Below are 18870 nucleotides of genomic sequence, written 5' to 3' on the forward strand. Positions count from 1 at the left end.
GCATTCTCAGGGGGGCCCCCATTGACAGGAGAACCTCATTGACAGGTGACCCCCCCCCCATCGCAGTATCACCACCTGGAGGGAAGCTAGGGCCACTCATTTTACCTCAGCTGCAGGTCTGAAAGTCCACACGAAGGGCCCTCACCTGACGTGCGACCCCTGGCAAGTCTTTGCCCTTCTGGGCCTCAGTTTCCCCATGTCTGCAGGGTTGCCCTGGAGGCCTTTCCAGCTCTGACCAAAGAATGTGCCCACCCCTGCCCACTGATGGGGGCTCCTCCAGGGGTGAGGCCCAGGGCAGGGAGGTACACCCAATCCATCTCCTTACGGAAATCCATTCCCTACGGGAGAGAGGGATGTGTCACTGTGACCGCATCTTTCCGGAAAAGTCCCACAGTTCAGTTCTTCCCCTGGGTTTGCACTGGGGAATCGTATCCTTGCTCAATCTCCTCGGATCTATTTTTCGCCTTGACAGACTTGATGTGGGGGAGTGTGCGGGTGTTCCCTTTTAATTTGGGGTCTGAAGCCGTCGGAGGCCTGGACCAGCAATCATGAGTGCAGAACCATTTATGGAAACAGCTCTTGAAAAAAGCCGGTAATGAAAACTGACTAAAAATACCTTAGAAATGGAGCCTTGGCCTCCTCTGGGAAGCACCGAGATTTCTGGGTGGGAGGAAGAAGCCCTTCAGATGCAGACTTGGTAGGTGGTCCATTCTGCAGCCCCTTGGTGGGCCTGCACCGGCCATGGAGACCTGGGTCTTGTTTTAGGTCTGAAGGGGCGGGGGGCCCTGACCTTTGTCACGAGCAGGACCAGCCAGACAGGACCCACACACCTGCCTCTGGGACCCTGGGGAGCCTGCCCTCCCCCTTAGCAGCCTGGCCATGCAAAGGGGGGCCAGTCCCAAGGCAAAGTGACAACGTGAGTGACTTCTGATGGAGGCACACCATGACACGGAGGCCACTCCAGACCGGCAGCATGGCCAACCCAAGGGGCAGCAGCTGCTGGATGCTGAGCCGCTGTCCCGGGGATCTTGGGAAGAACCAGCAGACACATCCCCTCTCTGGGCCCCCAGAACACAAGGAGCTCAGTGGAAGTTCACTGAGAGCTTCCCGTTTCCACCCCACATTGTGCAGTCCTGCCCTCAATTGTGCACCATCCAAAAGGGCACATGGAGCAGAGATGGGGACCCCTGGGACTGGGGAAAGGGAGAGGCTGGCAGGCTGATCTGTGTGGGGTCGGAGCAGGATGAGGGGGCCTTGACAGCTGGACTGAGAGGAGAGTGGCCTTTGGACCAGGTGGGATGGGAGCAACTCAGGAGAGAGCGCTTTGGGGAGGGTGTCCAGGGAGGGTGTTTGCAGCCAGAAGGCCGAGGAGGCCATGAGGTTGGGCCAGGTCAGCTCAAGGGGTCCTGGAACCAGAGCCTGGGCTCCTCCCAGGGGCCCTGTGGGGCTGGGGAAGGGTTTGAGGGCAGAAAGGTCAGATTTCTTTTTTTAATAGCTACTCTGAGCTGAAGGAAAAAGATGTTTTTTGGAGTCTTACTATTTGGTCAGAAACAAGACAGATTTAGATCATCCGGATACCTCTAAATTTTGTCTAAGTCACAAAAATACCCAAAGTTTTTGTTGGTGTTGGGCTGGTGGACTCAGGGTGAGGCATCTGGAGATCTAGTCCATGAGTGGTGAGTGCAGAGCCTCAGACTTAGAATGTATTTGGCGACCGTGGTGGTCAAGGACATCTCCTGCACACAGTGGGTCTTTCCCACAAATGTGGAGAGCAGGGGTCATTTTATCAGAGGCTGTAGGAGAAGACCACAGATCCAGGAGTCCTGTGATTGTTTATTTTCCTGGAGCCACAGTAATGGAGTTAAGAAAGTAAAGTCTTTGCTTTCCCACGTAGAGCTTTGCAGAAAATAAGGTACCTGTGGAAACAGGGCTGGCCTTGTCCATCCCCAGTGGTGGGCCCATGCCTGCCAAACCTCGATGGAGCTGGCTGTCAAGAGCCTCTCTTGGCTGCTGGCTTCCAATCCACCTCACAGGGCCGTGGACTATCATAGCATCAAGAACTGGTGAGTTTTATCAAATTCTTCCCAGGTCACAAAGCCTCTTTGAATCCCTGGACAACACCTTAATCAACGAATCCATTAGTATCACTGGTAATAATACATATTGACACCATGTAGTCCATTTTGATGTGCACAGAAATGGATATCACTTCTGTAGTATTCTTCTCCAAAATCCATAACTTCAGTCTAACGGGAAAGCATCAGGGGCACATGGGTGACTCAGTTGGTTAAGCATCCAACTTCAGCTCAGGCCATGACCTCACAGTTCGTGAATTCAAGCCCTGCATTGGGCTCTCTGCTGCCAGCACAGAGCCTGCTTTGGATCCTGTGTCCCCCTTTCTCTGCAGCTCCCCTGCTCTTGCGTGCTCTGTCTATATCTCTCTCAACAATAAAGATTTTTTTTAAAAGGAAAGAAAATGTCAGATAAACCAAAAGAGCTAGCCAGCACTCTTTAAAAGTGTCAATGTCATGAAAGAAAAGCAGAGTCTTAGCAGTTGTTACAAATCAGAGGAGACCCAGGAGACCTAACAATTGAGTGCGATGTGGGACCCTGGGTTGAAGTCAGGTACACTTAAACGATGAATAGTGGAAAACCTGGCAAAAGTCTAGAAAAGACTATAGTTAATAGCACTGCGCAATATCAGTTTTGTGGTTTTGGTAATTATGCTACGGTCTGATTACGTACAATGTTATCATTAGCGGAAGCCGAGTAAAGCGTGTAGGGAAAGTCTCTGTACTATTCCTGCCAAGACTTTTCTCTAAATCTAAATCATCTAAAATTATTTCAAAATAAAGTTAAAGGCATCAAGTGACTCACACGCCCCTCCCTGCGTTTTCCCCAGTCCCATCCTGGTCTTGACGTCCATCACAGCTGGTCACATACAGTCGTCTTGTTTGCTGCCCGCCTTCCCTGCAGTCCTATGAGCACCATAACCTCCGTGGGGGCGGGTCACCCTGTCTCACTGCCTGCAGCCTCCCCATTGCCGTGTACAGCGCCTGCATCCAATAAGCCCTGTTTCCAAATGTGTCGAGTAAATGAATACATTTTCCTGGATGTCACCAGGAAAAATGAATGGAAAAAGTGAGCGTTTTTAGAAAGCCTCCTGTGCATGTGTAGTCAGGAGTCCTCTCCCACAGGCCCAAAAGTGAAATTATGGGAACGTTAGGAATCCCTGGCCCAGATGTTGCAGATCGGAGAAATAGTTTACTTCCCAGAAAGCTTGCTGCAGGCATCAGTGATCCCCCTCAAGGCCACCACAGAGAGATGATTCCTGGCAGGACATATCTCATGTGGCTGGGGTCCAGCACCCCCTGCCCCTCAGCCTGTCCAAATCTGCCAGGGGACCGGGAAATGAACTTTCCAACCCTGCAAGCAGTAGCAAAAAAAAAAAAAAAATTACTGGGAAAACCCAAGAAATCACGTTGTACAGACTTGGCCTTTCCCATAAATTCCCTCTGCAGACTATCGACGAGAGCAGGGGTGTGGGAGGCAGCAACAGGCCACTTCCAACTTGATTTTTGTGCCATTCTTTCAACATCAGATGGCGGAGGTCCACCCTGATATAGTGGAAGGAGCCCAGATGGGAGTCAAGACCCTTGGGTTCCCTCTCTCTGTGTGTATAAAAGTGGAAGGACAGTGTGTGCAGTGACCTCTGTCCTTGGAGCTTTGGTGTTCTGGACTATACAGCACATTCATAAAGGGTCAGTTTCTGCTTTTTGCCCGAGCCAGAGTAGCCTCAGTGGTGATTCTGAGGGGCTGCCTGTCTATGCCTGGGCATCTTTGGGAGATTCCAGATTCCCCAAGGGGAAGTGAAAGCTGGGCAGGAAGGTGCACTATGAAGGAAATGCTCCTGAATAATACGTCAGAGGCACTGCCTGGACCATAATAACCAAGTACCTGCTGCAGTAGCAAACACGGCCTTTTGCAGGTACATTTGACCCTGGATCAAATGACCATTTTGCAGATGTGGATACTGAGGCCAGAGGATCAAGTACCTTGACAGGTCAGGCAGGTGAAAAGGAGGCACCTTAATGCCATCCAAATGCGTTTCAGTTGAATTGACATATTTTTATGTTGTATAATCTTTTATTTAGAAGAAGAAAATTGTATGTCCTCCTCTTCTCCCCCATGGCTCAATTTCACAAACCCACAATGGAAGCTGGGAACTGGGGTCAATGCAGGTACATGAGGCTCTCTCAACCCAGCGCACCTGGCCCCCCAGGTCAGCACGGGAGGGAGGCCGCAGGGTGAGGAGCTGGCGGGCTCACGGGTTGTGCCCCGAGTCCCCAGATCCAGCATGAAATCAGCGTCGGGACTGCACACGGAGATTCCCAGGGGCCCCAGGACCCGCCCGTCAGCCGCCACTGGGCCTTGGGAGCAGATACATTTATGATGCTCTGAGAGGACACAGGTGAAGGGTGTGACTGAGCCACCCTCCTTCGCTCTCCGTGCCGCACCCTGTGACAGCCAGCAGCCTAGACTTACGTCATCCTGCACGACCGGGATTACACGGCCACATAACAGGGGTGGTCTGTGCAGTCCTCGAGTGGATGGAAATTGTCACTAAAGCTGTGCATGTGTGTGAGTGTGTCTGTAGGGGGGAGGGGACATGTGTGTCCATATTCTTGGCGTGCATCGCTCGGTGAGGGTCCAGAACCCTGCCCTCTGCGCTCTCTGCCTGTGTGGGAGGACCCGCATCCGCTCTGGGTCATGCTGCCTCCGCAACAGCCTGGGCCACGGGTGGGCATTTGCCGCGTGTCCAGCACGCTGTCAGAGGATGGACGTTCTGTTTCTTCTCCTCCTCGGCTGGGGATGAGAAGCCCGTCTCCTCCTGTCCAAACGTGCATCCACGGGCCCCACCCAGCCCAGCTATTTGTCCATCACCAGATCAGGTCCTCACCGTGAGGACGGGAAGTGCTCCCCACATCCGCCTCCGCCACCAGCCCGGTGACTTGTGGTCACTGAGCCCAGTAGCCGGAGAGAGAGAGTTTTTAAAAGACTCACAGACATGTAATTAAAATCTCAGTGTTGGGTTTTGAGGACGGCGCTGGGCGGCTCCCACCCCTGCTTTCCGGAAACACAGATTTGTGGTGTTTGAAAGTGACAAGAGGCTAAAGTAAGACGGTACTAAATATACTGTCCTGGGCACTTCCGGGCAGCTGGGGAGATGTGGGATTGACTCGCCACCCACAGCCTCCTGCGCAGACAGTCCAGCCTCGCCACCAGGCCGCCCTGGCTCCCCCTCCAGCCTGCACTTCACTTGCCCCTCCACACATACCTTCCTCCCCACCCCAAACCACACTGCGCCCCTGCTGCCCAGAGCCCTGAACCCCAGCGGCCAGAGGCACAGCCCACGCTCCTGGGCCAGAATTCCAGCCCTCCGCAGTCAGGCCACAGCCACTCAGGGCCCGTCCCCCACACTGCTGCTCTGTGGACGCCCCAGCACCCCACACCGGTGCCTCTGGGGTCCCCTCTGCCTAGGATGCCTTCCCTGCCACCTTCTCCACCCGACAAGACTCTGTCCCATCCTTCAAGGCCAGTTCAGATGTCCCCTCCTCCGGGAAGCCTGCTCAGATCCCACCACACCATGGGACTGTCCAGCTTCCCCAGGCCCTGACCAGGTCTCTCCAGGAGCTGTCACTCCTACCTTGCTACTCCTTGTTCCTTTCTGAGTCTCCCTCCAGCACTCCTCCTTCCTTCCCCTTGTCCCCAAACGGGGCCTGCCATCATTTCCATTTCACCCTTTGCTGTATTTTATGGCTGTTGTTTCCCCTGCTGGCACAATCTGTTCCTCAGCCCTAGGCCTTTGGTCAGGCTGGCCCCTTTCTTGTGCAGTGTCCTCCTCTCTCGACGTATACGCTCTCACCCCTCAAGGCCCAGCCCGTGTCAGCTGCAAAGGCTCCCCCTCCCCACGCTTCCATGCATGTACATCGGCAGATTCTGGGCAGCCCCTGGCTCAGAAATGCAGTCAGTTATGTCTCTGCACCCTTACGTGGCCCTTTTCTGCCTTGGCTCTGATGTCCGTCTTCCCAGAGGAGGGACCTGACCTCTACTTCACCCTTGGGTCCCAGCGCCAGCAGGGAAAGGGGATGGCAGGCTGGGTTTGGGGCTCAGGGGCCAGAAGTGAAGGCTGCTCTCGTTGAGCTGGTGTATGCTGGGTCCTCTGCAGACGCCTCACCATGTAGCCCCACTGAGCCTTCTCAGCACCCAGCGGGCGGAGCCTGGGAGCAAGCCCCTTTGCAGAGGAGGAGGCCGTCACCACCCAGGCTGCCTCGGCCCCCAGCTCCCACCCAACTCCACCCACCCCCAGCCCGAGCCCAGAACACGAGTGACCGCTGGTCCCGCTCTGTCTTGCAGTGGAGCGTGACCGTACCCTGGGCCACCAGGAGCTCCACTGGAAGGAGTTCCGCTTTGACCTGACCCAGATCCCAGAGGGGGAGATGGTCACAGCCGCTGAGTTCCGGATTTACAAGATGGCCAGCACCTACCTGCTCAACGGGACCCTGCACGTCAGCATGTTCGAGGTGGTCAGAGAGCAGTCCAACAGGTGCCCGCCCCACGCCCCGCCTCCCGGTCGAGCCTCTGTCGGTGTATCAGGCCCAGCCCCGGAGGGGACATGTCCCAGAGGCCAGAAGGGGAGCTCCCTGTAGAGCACACCCCCAGAGACAGAAAGATACTTGACCCCAGGCCTCGTGTCACTGTGGGAAGTGACCCAGAACCAGTCCTGCTGCAAGTCCATGCCCCGCTGTCCTGGGGCAGGACCTTGGGCAGGTCACTGAGCTCCTGGGCCTCAGTTTCCACATCACTGCGTGGGCGCAGTAACACCTTTGTGGGGTAGATGCAGTGAGATGAGGAGAGTGAGGCATCCGGCCCGAGCCAGGCAGGCGCCCACTCGTGGTCCACAGGAGGGCCCTAGAAACACAGAGGCAGCTGTGCCAGCCCTCGGTTAATTGTTCTTTCGTGTCCACAGGGAGTCTGACTTGTTCTTTTTGGATCTTCAGACGCTCCAAGCTGGGGACGAGGGCTGGCTGGTGTTGGACGTGACAGCAGCCAGTGACCGCTGGTTGTTGAGCCGGAACAAGGACCTGGGGCTCCGCCTCTATGTGGAAACGGACGATGGTGAGGCCCAGGGTTGGGCGGCAGACCTTCTCCCTGGGGGCTCCTCTGGCGCTGCTGGCAGCCGAGAGGGCTGCAGCCCCCTCCCTGGGCCCTGGAGGCCTGGCCTTTCTCAGCCCTGTGCCTGGGGTGACAATCCCTGCCCCACCGTGGGGGTCAGCAGGGTGCAGGGGCCAGGTTCCCGCAGCAGGGGCCCCCTACCCCAGTGCTCTCCCTCCTCTCCTTGTGCGGAACCCACGCTTGAGCTGCTAAGAGAGAGTCTGTGTTTTCCCTCTCCAGGAGCAACCGTGTAGGCTGGGAGGTCCCCTACTGGGCAGGGCAGGAGGGGAAGCGGTTACACCCTCAGACTTGATCAGAGAGGCCTGGGCTTGAATCTCAGCCCTGCAGTGCTCTCACTCGATGACCTTGCAGGATACTTACCTGCTAAACCTCCGTTTCCTCATCTGTAGAATGAGGATCACACCTTCATTCGTTCCATAGGTATCTGGGGAAGAGCTTCTGTTATGGCAGGAGGTGGGATGGAGAGGCCGAAGGTGGGCACAAGATTGGCATATCTGAGCTGCAGGAAGGGGCGGCCGTGGCTGGAGCAGGGGGGGGCCAGGGCAGATGGGAGAGGAGACTGAGAGCTGGCACGGCGCATTCTTTTTTTTTAAGATTATATTATTTTTTAACGTTTATTTATTTTTGAGAGAGAGAGTGTGAGCCAGGGAGGGGCACAGGGGGACAGAGGATCCAAAGCAGGCTCTGCACTGATGACAGAGAGCTCATGTGGGGCTCAGACTCATGAACTGAGAGATCATGACCTGAGCCAGAGTCGGATGCTTAACCAACTGAACCAGCCAGGGCCCCCAAGATTTTATTTGTAAGTAATGTCTGCACCCAACGTGGGGCTCGAACTCACAACCCTGAGGTTAAGCGTCGCATGCTTTACCAACTGAGCCCGCCAGGCGCTCCGGGCCCTCTGTGGGTAAACCAGGGCCTGGTGTTGGAGCGTGGGGGGTAGCTCACTATATTTCATAGCAGTGGAGGTTGGCAGGATCTGAAAAGAGCCCCCTGAAAACACCCCCCCCTGCCCCCCCCAAGGAGGACATCACTCCACCCCTCAGTGTGACAACGCTTAGCGACCTGCTTCCCAAAGTACAGTTGGGACGGGGTGGGGGAAGTAAGTTCACAGAGGAGAAAGCTGAGCGTGCTGCCTCGGCAGGTGATCAGGGTTCACGTGAATGTCACGTACCTCCCGTGTCCCCTTGACATGAAGGGATGGGAAGGGCCCTTCATCTCGTGGTCTTCCCCCCAAAACCCACACTCCGTCTAACCGTGAGAAAAACCCAGACAAAGGGAAATGGAAGGACGTACGGCAGAGTGCCCGTCAGGTCCTTCTCCAAACCATCATAATTACAAAGCAAGTCTGAGCTCGTGTGAGAGCCCAGAGGCGCCTGAGCAGTTGTAGCAGCTGACGACCATGTGGGATCCGGGCAGGGACCCTGGAAGAGAGAGAGGACATGGGGAAGACCGGCGAGATCCGAACATATCGTGTTAATTTATCATATTGGTTCATCAGTTGTGACAAATCCACGGCCCTAACGTAAATGTTAACATTTCCCAGGGGAAACCGGCTCTGGGTATCCGGGGACTCTGGGCTGTCGGTGCGATTTTTCTGTAAATCTCAACTAGGATAAAATAAAACCTTTCTCCGTATGTATCCAGAACGGCCCGCCCCTGACGTGAGCAAGGAGGGTGGTGTGTGGGGGACAAGAGCGCCGTCACAGAGGCTCAGGAGCCACCCAGCGTGCAGGTGGAGTGGGGAGGAACTTGTTGGTAGCGGCAGAAATGGAGAAAAGTGGGCAGCGGAGGAATCACGGAAAATGTGGAGTGAGCCAGGGGCCCATTTTTAATAGATTTGTGTCTGAGTGAAAGAAGAGGAGGGGGCAGGTCTGAGGCAGCAACCCCAGAGCACTTTCTTTGGCGGTGAGGTCATTGGGAGCCCTGGTAGACGTCCAGATGGCCGGTCACCCAGGACAGGTGAGCTCGGGGGCGGGCGGCGCAGGTGTGGGAAGCGCGGCCATCTGGGTGGCCTGAGGGCCAGGGGACTGGAGCAGGTCACCTGGGAAGGGGGTGGTGACAGAGAAGGAAGGGGACCACCCAGAGTTGGGGGTGTCCGACAGGGAGAGGTGTGCCCAGAAGGGGCCCCGCGAAGGACCTCCCTTGCCCCCGGGGCTTTGGGCTGGACACGGGCGGCCTTCCCGCCAATCCCGAGGACTCAGGGTCGCGTCTTCCCCTCAGGAACGCCACTGCCTCCGCAGCGGGGGACGCAGGGTCCGGAATCCCCTTGGGGGAGGGGCCCCTCGTTGTGGTCAGGGGCGCCGGGGCCACCCGGTGTGAGCGTCACCGCCCCACGCACCCTCCCTGCTCTGTGAGGAGGTGGTGGCGGCTGGCGTTGGCCTGTCCCCTGCCGGTCTCAGTCCGGGGCCCGGAGCCGGAGCGCACAATGACCGTCCCCCAGAGGCTCGCGCGGGCGCTCGGCCACCGCGTCCCCGCCAGCCGCTGGGGGCCCACGCTGGCCGAGGCCGAGGGCGGTGTGTGCGGCCTGGCCACCAGCGCTCGCGCCCGCGCCAAATTCTACGCAGATCCTGTGGAGGCCGTCAAAGACATCGCGGACAGGGCCAAGATCATGGTCAGTGGCTTCGGGCTCTGCGGGATTCCAAAGAACCTGATTCAGGCGCTGCTCCGCACGCGCGTCAAAGAGTTGATCATGGTCAGCAGCAACATGGGCGTGGACGGCTTTGGGCCGGGCCTGTTACTGGAGGCCAAGCAGATCGCCCGCCTCATCTGCTCCTACGTGGGGGAGAACACGCTGTGCGAGCGCCGGTACCTGGCAGGCGAGCTGGAGCTGGAGCTGACGCCCCAGGGCACCCTGGCCGATCGCATCCGCGCCGGGGGCGCCGGGGTGCCCGCCTTCTACACGCCAATGGCCTACAGGACCCTGGTTCAGGAGGGAGGCGCCCCCATCAGGTCCGCGCCCGACGGCCACATCGCCATCATGAGCCAGCCCCCAGAGGTGAGGGAGTTCCACGGGCACCACTATCTTCTGGATAGGCCATCACCGCCGATTTTGCTTTGGTGAAGGGGTGGAAGGCCGACCGCGCCGGGAACGTCATCTTCAGAAAAAGCGCCAGGAATTTCAACGTGCCCATGTGCAAAGCTGCGGAAACCTCTGGTGGAGGTGGAAGAAATCGTGGATGTGGGGACCTTTGCCCCCGAAGACATCCACGTTCCTAACATTTATGTCAACCGCGTGATTCAGGGAGAAAAACACGAGAAAAGAATTGAGCATCTAGCCCTCAGGAAGGAGCATGATGAAAAAGCCGAGTCTGCAGATGACCCCGGCGCCCGAATTGTCAAGCGGGCAGCTCTTGAATTTGAGGATGACATGTATGCCAATCTGGGCATAGGAATCCCGCTCCTGGCCAGCAACTGCATCAGCCCGGACATGACTGTTCATCTTCACAGTGAACATGGCATCCTGGGCTTGGGGCCGTTCCCACCCAAAGATGAGGTGGATGCAGATCTCGTCAACGCGAGCAAGCAGACGGTGAGCATTTTCCCCAGGGGCTGTTTCTTCTCCAGCGATGACTCATTCGCCATGATTCCAGGCGGGCACCTCGACCTCACCATGCTGGAGCCATGCAGGTCTCCAAATATGGTGACCTGGCTAACTGGATGATACCCGGGAAGAAGGTGAAAGGCATGGGGCGGGGGGGCATGGACTTGGTGTCCAGTCCCAAGACCAGAGTGGTGGTCACCATGGCGCACTGCACCAAGGCCAACGAACCCAAAATCTTGGAGAAGCATACCATGCCGCTGACTGGGAAGCGCTGTGTGGACCGGATCATCACTGACAAGGCCGTGTTCGACGTGCACAAGAAGAAAGGCCTGACGCTGATCGAGCTCTGGGACGGGCTGACCGTGGACGACGTCACAGAGCACGGGCAGCCCTTCGCCGTGTCACCGAACCTCAGACCCATGCAGCAGGTGGCTGCCTGACCCAGGGAAGGAAGCCCTGGTCAGAGGGTGTGTTTCATTTTCGCCACTGCCTCTCACCCAGAGAGGGTGTCATCACGCCTGTCCGTTCGTCTGACCGGTTCTCCTGGCGTCTCAGACTCAGCTACCGCCAGACAGACTATTCTCTCAAGAGGAACATGGCTTTAATTAAAAACAAAAGGAGATCTTTGGTGTTCCTCTTGCATGTTCTGTGAGTCCTGAGTTAGGTCTGGTTCCGTCGTCGGGCACTCGGACGCCCTCCTCACTGTGATGTTTACGTTAAATTCCTGCAGCTCGGATCATCCCACAGGAAGGCTTTCACCGAGGAGCCTTCTCTCCGGAACGAGCCACGATATGTGGGGGGAAGTGATGAGGGAGGAGTAACCACCCCCGTATCCCCAAGGCTCCTTCCAGTGTCAGCCCCTGCAGCTGACCCCCCTCCCGTCCCAGCAGGATCGTTCCTGAGCGGTGCCTCTAACGTGTCCGGTGCATTTGTTTGTGGGAGGTGATGTCATAGATCAAAGTTTAGTCTCTGGACTGATTAGTGCAACCAACTTGGCCCGGGGCCCCAGGTCTAGAGCCCAGCTGTTTAAGGGCTGACCTTTGCCAGCTGAGCAGGACTGGGATGGTTTCACAGTGAATCAGGACACCCGCTAATGGAACAGACACATAGCATCGTGTATGTGTATGTCTGTATCCTGTATGAGAAGTACACGTGTGTTCCATATGTACGTACGTACATGTGCCTGTGTGTGTGTGTGTATGTGTGTCAGGGTGGCAACACTGAGGTGATGTACAGGAAGTAGAGCAGCTGGCACTGTGTTCTAAGGAGCATAAAAGTCAGTAATCACCTCCTGTCGTTTAGTTTAAGAAAATACCATGGGAGGGGCTCTTAGGTGGCTGAGTTGGTTGAGCATTCGACTCCTCCGGTCATGATCTCACAGTTTCCAGTTTGTCCAGCACAGAGCCCACTGCAGAGCCTCTGTTCCCCTCTCTCTCCGCCCCTCCCCCACTCACGTTTCCTCTCTCTCTCTCTCTCTCTCTGAAAAATAGAAACATTCAAACAAAGAAAAAGGAAAATTCCACAGGAAATGAGAATGAAGAGATCTACCCCTTTCTCGTCTTTTAATGAAAGCCGGGAAATAACCTAAATGTCTAAAGTTAAGCTAATCTCTAAATATTATGGTACATTTTCTCAAAGGAATTTTATGCATTTGAAACGTTCATAGTGGAGACATTTTAACAGCAGTGAACATGTTTATGTGAAAAAGTTGGAAAACATACAGACTTCTTTGTTAAGATGACCATTGTGTAAAAGTTCAGGTGACATGAAAATATTCCAGAAAGATGAAAATGATGTGTTGGGGTGGGCAGAGGTTTCTGAGTGATATTTCTTCCCCAGAGGTTACCTTACAGTTGCCCTTGTGTTACTTTGACAGTTAAGAAATCAAGAGGTCATTAGGAAATACAAAGAGGTACAGGAAGTTGGTTTCATTGGTGGAGTCGACATTTCCAGGGATCGTGAGTGTGTTTCTCAGGGCATCCTCATCTCTAAGCAGCTGTGGGGTCAAATCCCATTTTTAGGGGTGTCCCTCTTCCAAGCCGGAGGTCCCCATCATGTCCAGCCCACAGCCTTTTCTCTCTTTTTTAACCCACAAACCCGGGAGTAAGACCTTCAGTGGGTAAGAACTTGGGATCTGACTGAACCGCGGCTCCAGGACTTTGGCCAGATGTCTCTGCCCCACTGAACCCGGGGTCTTGTTTGTGGATGTCAGGGCACAGTTAGTGCCCTGCTCTTGGCAGTGCTGGGCAGAGCAAGCCCTGGCTACGTGCTGGTGGCTGCTCCAATCTGCTGGGTCATAAATCCATCCACACCCCCAGAACGTATGGGGTGGAAGGGAGAACTCGGGCCTCGGAGCACTCAGATGGACATGGGAACTGTGGTTCTGCGAGCCCCCGGCAGAGTGGCTCTGACGTTTCTCAGCAAAGCATGAGGTCCAGGGGGACTGTGGAGACACAAGGTCACGTGTGTGAACTAACTCAAAACCTATAAAGTGCTTCACAGATGGCATTGTTCACCGTTATCGCGAGTAATGACCCTGTGTTCGCGAGGCCCCCCTCCCTCCGTCTCCCTCGCACCTGGGACTCCTGTTTCCAGAGGAGCAAACTGAGGCCCTCTGCCTCCGTGCTCCTGGGCCCAAGCAGGCCCTGGCAGGAGGGTCCCCGCTGTCCCACGTGCACAGCCCCTGCCTGCGAGTGATCACCCTCTCTCCTCTCTCCGTCTCAGGGCACAGCGTGGATCCTGGCCTGGCCGGCCTGCTGGGGCGACGGGCGCCGGGCTCCAAACAGCCTTTCCTGGTCACTTTTTTCAGGGCGAGCCCTGGTCCCGTCCGAGCCCCTCGGGCAGCGAGGCCCCTGAAGAGGAGGCCACCCAAGAAAACCAACGAGCTGCCACACCCGAACAAACTCCCGGGGATCTTTGGTGAGGTCCAGGAGGGGCCTGGGGCGGGGCCCGGGAGCCACCTGGAGGGGACAGAACCCTCTGGGTCCTCAGTAGGTTCAGGCCGGGGTCACCCTCCAGCACTGTTCTGTGGACCAGCCTCTGCCCTCTCCGTCCCTGACACCCAGAAGTGCTTTCTCTGCCCTCCCCTGGCTCCCAGGGCTTTTTCCAGAAGTCTCCATCAGAATCAGGTGCCCCATCCTCCGGGCAGCACAGCCCCTGGGGACCCTGCAGGATGCACAACTGTTTATGCGGAGGTCTCCCCCGCAGACTGAGCCCCTCAGGATCAGGAGTGGGCCTGCCCTGCCCTCCTGCCCTCCTCTCCTCCACGGGGAGTCCGCCCTTTGGCCTCCGTGAGCCACTCGATCCTGTGGAATGGAATGGGGGCGGCAGGAGAGGTGGGATGAGGTCACTACAGAAGAGGAGCCACTGATGGCCTAGGGTCCCCTGGGCTGTTTACTGAAGCATCGGGAGGGCCCACAGGTTGGAACTCAGGGGAGGCTGGGGTGAGTGCAGGGTTCCTCTGTAGCTATCGGACCCACCTGGAGCCATCGAAGTTTCTCGAGCTGGGTCGTGACACCAGCAGAGCTGCAGGATGGGCTTAATGAGATCAAATGCGTCTGTTTCACTGCATTCATTTATTCACCAAGTGTGCCCCGTGGGGTGTCCCCCGCCCTGGGAGCTCCCTGTGGAAGCTGCCCAGAGCAGGAACCCCAGAACAGACCTGGCTTCTGTCCCTGCAGATGACGTTCACGGCACCGACGGCCGGCAGGTTTGCCGGCGGCACGAGCTCTACGTCAGCTTCCAGGACCTCGGCTGGCTGGTAATTTCTGACTCCCCTCCTTCTTACATGACGGTCCCCACCCGGAGATGATAGGTGTATCTCCAGGGGCAGCTAGAATTATGGGTGACTTTAATTTTCTCATGCATTAGGTTCTTCAGTGTTTTCTGAAGGGAATATGTCTTTCTTTTATAGTGAGAAGGTGCTTTTTGGTGAAAACCATGGAAATGGGGATAGTCTGAATCCTCAGCCAGAACATGTCAGGGCTGCAACAGGGAAACCGAGGCTGGGAGGGCAGTGCGTGTGCACGTCTGCTGGGACAGCAGCTCTAGAAGATGCAGGCAGTGGGGCGGGTGGGGAGGATGATGCCCAGTGCACGTGAAGGGGACAGAGCTGTGCCCAGCCCTGCCTGCCGAGGGCCTCCCGGTGGACGACAGGCCTCTTGGGGGAGCCTGCCTGCAGGGACCCTAGGCTTGGCTGATGGGGCTGGGGCTGCAGGTGGGTAAGGGGCAGCCCTGAGTCGTCTTGTGCCGTGTGCTGGATTCAGGGGCTCAGTGTGGGGGGGCATCTGGATGGCACTCACTTTCTCCTCTTTCCCCCCCCCAGGATTGGGTCATTGCTCCCCAAGGCTACTCGGCCTATTACTGTGAGGGGGAGTGCTCCTTCCCGCTGGACTCGTGCATGAACGCCACCAACCATGCCATCCTGCAGTCCCTGGTCAGTACCGCGTCCATCCTGTCCCCACCCACGGGGAGAGGGCTCGTGCAGCCAGGTGGATGGAAGCGCCTGCTCGGGTCTCAGGGAGCTCTCCCCACCCTTCACTGTGGGCACACGCAGTTAACTTCCCATGTCTGTACAGGAACTGGTCCCTATGTGGCCACGTTCACATGTAGACCCCTAGGCATCTGAATCCACACACACCCGACTTACCCTGACTGTGCACACCCAGATCTGTGCCCTGCACACGCACGTGTAAGGCATCATGTACATATGTGGGCACCCAGATTTACAAGACATGCTTGCTTCTGGTCAGACACCATACACATCACCATGTCCCCCGGCATCCTCGGCCTCGGCCTCCTGTCGCACAGACCCCTGTGGGGTGAGTGACAGGCATGTGCATTCAGCCACCTGCTGCAAGGTGTATGTGGAGAGCATTACAGGTGTGGCCTGGGTGAGGGGCTGGGCTTTGCCCCCACCCCCCCTTTTGCTCACCTTCTGGTTGTCTTCTTCCTGATCCTTAGTTCTTTGTGTTTCCCAAAGTAGGTATGCTACCAGTGCTGAGTCTGGGGTAACTTCACATGCTGAAAAACAGTTTCCATGAAGAGCACTGTTGCTGTTGCTTATAGCTAAGTGTTTTACTACAGCTTTGTAGAATTTAAAATCTGGGATTGTGATACTCCCAGCTTTGTTTTTCTTTTTCACAGTTGCTTTGGCTATGAGGGGTATTTGTGGTTCTATTCAAATTTTAGGATTGTTCTAGTTGAAAAATGCTGTTGGCATTTTGATAGGGATTGCATTAAATCTGTAGATTGCTTTGGGTAGTGTGGACATTCTACCTATATTGGTTCTCCCAATCAGTAAGTATTGAGTATCTTTCCATGTTTGTTATCTTCGATTCCTTTCATCATTGTTTCATAGTTTTTGGAGTACAGGTCTTTCACTTCGTTGGTTAAGTTTATTCCTAGGTGTCTTATTCTTTTTGGTACAATTGTAAATGTGGTTGCTTTCTTAACTTCTCTTTCCACTGCTTCATTATTAGTGCATAGAAATGCAACAGATTTCTGTACAGTGATTTTGTATTCTGTGACATTACTGATTGTATCAATTCTAGCAGTTTTTGGTGGAGTCCTTAGGGTTTTCTATATATAGTGCCACATCATCTCCAAATAGTGAAAGTTTTTCTTCCTTACCAATTTGGATGCCTTTTAATCCTTTTTCTTGTCTGATTGCTATAGCTAGGACTTCCTGTACTGTGGAATAAAAGTGGTGACTGTGGGCATCCTTGTCTTGTTCCTGACCTAGGGGAAAAGCTCTGTTTTTCAGCATTATGATGTTACCTGTGGGCTTTTCATATATGGCTTTTATTATGTTGAGGTATGTTTCCTCTAAACCTACTTTGTTGAGGGTTTTCTCATGAATAGATGTTGTATTTTGTCAAATGCTTTTCCTCCATCTATTGAAATGATCATATGGTTTTAATCCTCCTATTGATGTAGTATATTGATTTACAAATATTGACCTACTGTTGTATCTTGGGAATAAATCCACTTGATCATAGTGAATGATTTTTTAAATATATTATTGGATGCGGTATGCTGTTTTTACATCCATATTCATCAAGAATATTGGCCTATAGTACTCTTGTTGTAGCGGGTTTTTTGTTTTTGTTTTTTTAATCTGGTTTTGGAGTTGGGGTAATGCTGGCCTCATAGCATGAATTTGGAAATTTTCCTTCCACTCTTAATTTTTGGAATAGTTTGGGAAGAATAGGTATAACTCCTTTTTGAGTTTTTGGTAGAATCCATCTGTGAAGCCATCTGGTCAAGGACTTTTATTGGGAGTTTTTTGGTTACTGATTCAATCTCCTTGCTGGTAACTGGTCTGTCCACATTTTCTATTTTTTCCTGCTTCAGTTTTGGTAGGTTATATGTTTCTAGGACTGTATCCATTTCTTCTAGGTTATGCAATTTGTTGGCATATACTTTTCATAATGATCTTTCATAATCTTTTGTATTTCTGTGGTATTGGTTGTATCTCTTCTTTCATTACTGATGTTTTAAAATGTAAGCCCTTTTTTCCCTGAGTCTGACTAAATGTTTATCAATTTTATTGATCTTTCAAAGAACAAACTCCTGATTTCATTGTTCTGTTGTTGTTGTTGTTGTTTTAGTAATGTCTACACCCAACATGGTGTTCAAACTCACAACCCCAAGATCAAAAGTTGCATGCTCTACCAACTGAACCAGCCTGGTTTTTGTCTTGAGTTTCTATTTTATTTCTGCACTAACCTTTAATTCCTTCCTTCTGCTGGTTTTGCTTGTTCTTTTTCTAGCTCCTTTAAGTATATGATTAAGTTATTTGAGGTTCTTTTTTGCTTTTCGAGTAAACTTCTCTGCATTGCTAAAACTTCCCTCTTAGGACAGCTTTTGCTGCATCCCAAAGATTTGGGACTATTGTGTTTCTGCTTTCATTTGTTTCTATGTATTTTTCCTCTTCGATTTCTTGGTTAACCCATTCATTGTTTAGTAGTGTGTTATTTAACCTCCATGTATTTGTGCTCTTTCCAGATTTTTTCTTGTGGGTTTCTAGTTTCAGTGTTGTGTTGAGAAAAGATGCATGATATGATTTTAATCTTTTTATTTGTTCAGACTTGTTTTGTGGCCTATCTGACCTATTCTGGAAAATGTTCTGTGTGTACTTCTAAAGAATGTGTATTCTGCTGTCTTAGAATGGAATGTTCTGAATACATCTGTCAAAACCATCTGGTCAAATGTGTCATTCAAAGCCAGTTTTCTTGTTGATTTTGTTTGGATGATCTATCCATTGATGTAAGTAGGGTGTTAAAGTCCCCTCTTATTATTGTATTACTATAAACTACTTCATGTTTGTTATTAACTGCTTTATGTATTTGGGTGTTCCCATGTTGGATGCATAAATATTTACAATTGTTATATCTTCTTGTTGGATGGTTCCATTTATGATTACATAGTGTCAAATTTGGCTGTTATAGTCTGTTTTTAAAGTCCATTTTGTCCCATATAAGCATCCTGACTTTATGCTCATGTTCCATTTTACATTTAGTCTGCATGTCTTCAGATCTGAAATGATTCTCTTATGTAGGCAGATATAGGTGGTCCTTCCAACTGCTGCTTTTTTTAGTATCAGTTCCATTACCCTGGCTTTTGATTGTTTAGTCCAATTACATTCAAAGCAATTATTGACAAGTATGTATGTATTGCCATTTTGTTACTTCCCTTATGGTTGTTTTTGTAGATATTCTCTGTTCCTTTCTTCCCTTGCTCTTCTCTCATGATTAGTTGGCTTTCTTTAGTGATGTATTGGGACATCTTTAATTCTTGTATATCCATTATTGGTTTTTTATTTATGACTGTTAGGTTTGTATATAACATTTGCTGCATCTAGCAGTCTATATGAAGTTGATGGTCACTTAAGTTTGAGCCCATTATTTATTCCTCCTCTGCCCCCACTATGATTTAGGTATATGGTATCATGCTTTAAATCCTTTTATTTTGTGACTCCCTTGACTGATTTTTATAAATACTTATTTTTTACTGCTTTTGTGGTTCCTACTTTTCTTTTCTTTTTTTTTTAAATAATTAAATGTTTATTTTTGAGAGAGAGGGAGAGA

General features: G+C 52.9%; 3 protein-coding genes across 4 annotated transcripts in view; 2 read left to right on the forward strand and 1 right to left on the reverse strand.

The window, feature by feature from the left end:
- The window catches only part of BMP8A (bone morphogenetic protein 8a), a 31428-nt gene that overhangs the window by 5824 nt on the left and 6734 nt on the right, over positions 1–18870 (forward strand). Inside the window, exons 2-6 of one of the 2 annotated variants that reach the window (XM_053212044.1) lie at positions 6418–6607; positions 7031–7179; positions 13505–13699; positions 14461–14540; positions 15105–15215. In XM_053212044.1, the coding sequence (XP_053068019.1) occupies positions 6418–6607; positions 7031–7179; positions 13505–13699; positions 14461–14540; positions 15105–15215 (725 nt within the window). Of the gene's footprint in view, positions 1–6417; positions 6608–7030; positions 7180–13504; positions 13700–14460; positions 14541–15104; positions 18831–18870 lie in introns of those variants that run through there. The other variant, XM_053212041.1, reaches the window with a different exon arrangement.
- LOC128313424 (succinyl-CoA:3-ketoacid coenzyme A transferase 2, mitochondrial-like) lies at positions 9302–12005 on the forward strand. The gene is given in 4 exon segments (XM_053212040.1): positions 9302–10268; positions 10271–10388; positions 10390–10850; positions 10853–12005. Coding segments are annotated over 4 exon segments (1551 nt in total). The 5' UTR covers positions 9302–9664; the 3' UTR covers positions 11221–12005.
- The window catches only part of PABPC4 (poly(A) binding protein cytoplasmic 4), a 49502-nt gene continuing 43325 nt past the window's right edge, over positions 12694–18870 (reverse strand). The window contains exon 22 of the mRNA XM_053211980.1: positions 12694–13223. The gene's annotated coding sequence lies outside the window, so the exon portion shown is untranslated. The remainder of the gene's footprint in view (positions 13224–18870) is intronic.

The sequence above is a fragment of the Acinonyx jubatus genome, chromosome C1 (assembly GCF_027475565.1).
Source record: "Acinonyx jubatus isolate Ajub_Pintada_27869175 chromosome C1, VMU_Ajub_asm_v1.0, whole genome shotgun sequence".
Lineage (NCBI taxonomy): Eukaryota > Metazoa > Chordata > Mammalia > Carnivora > Felidae > Acinonyx > Acinonyx jubatus.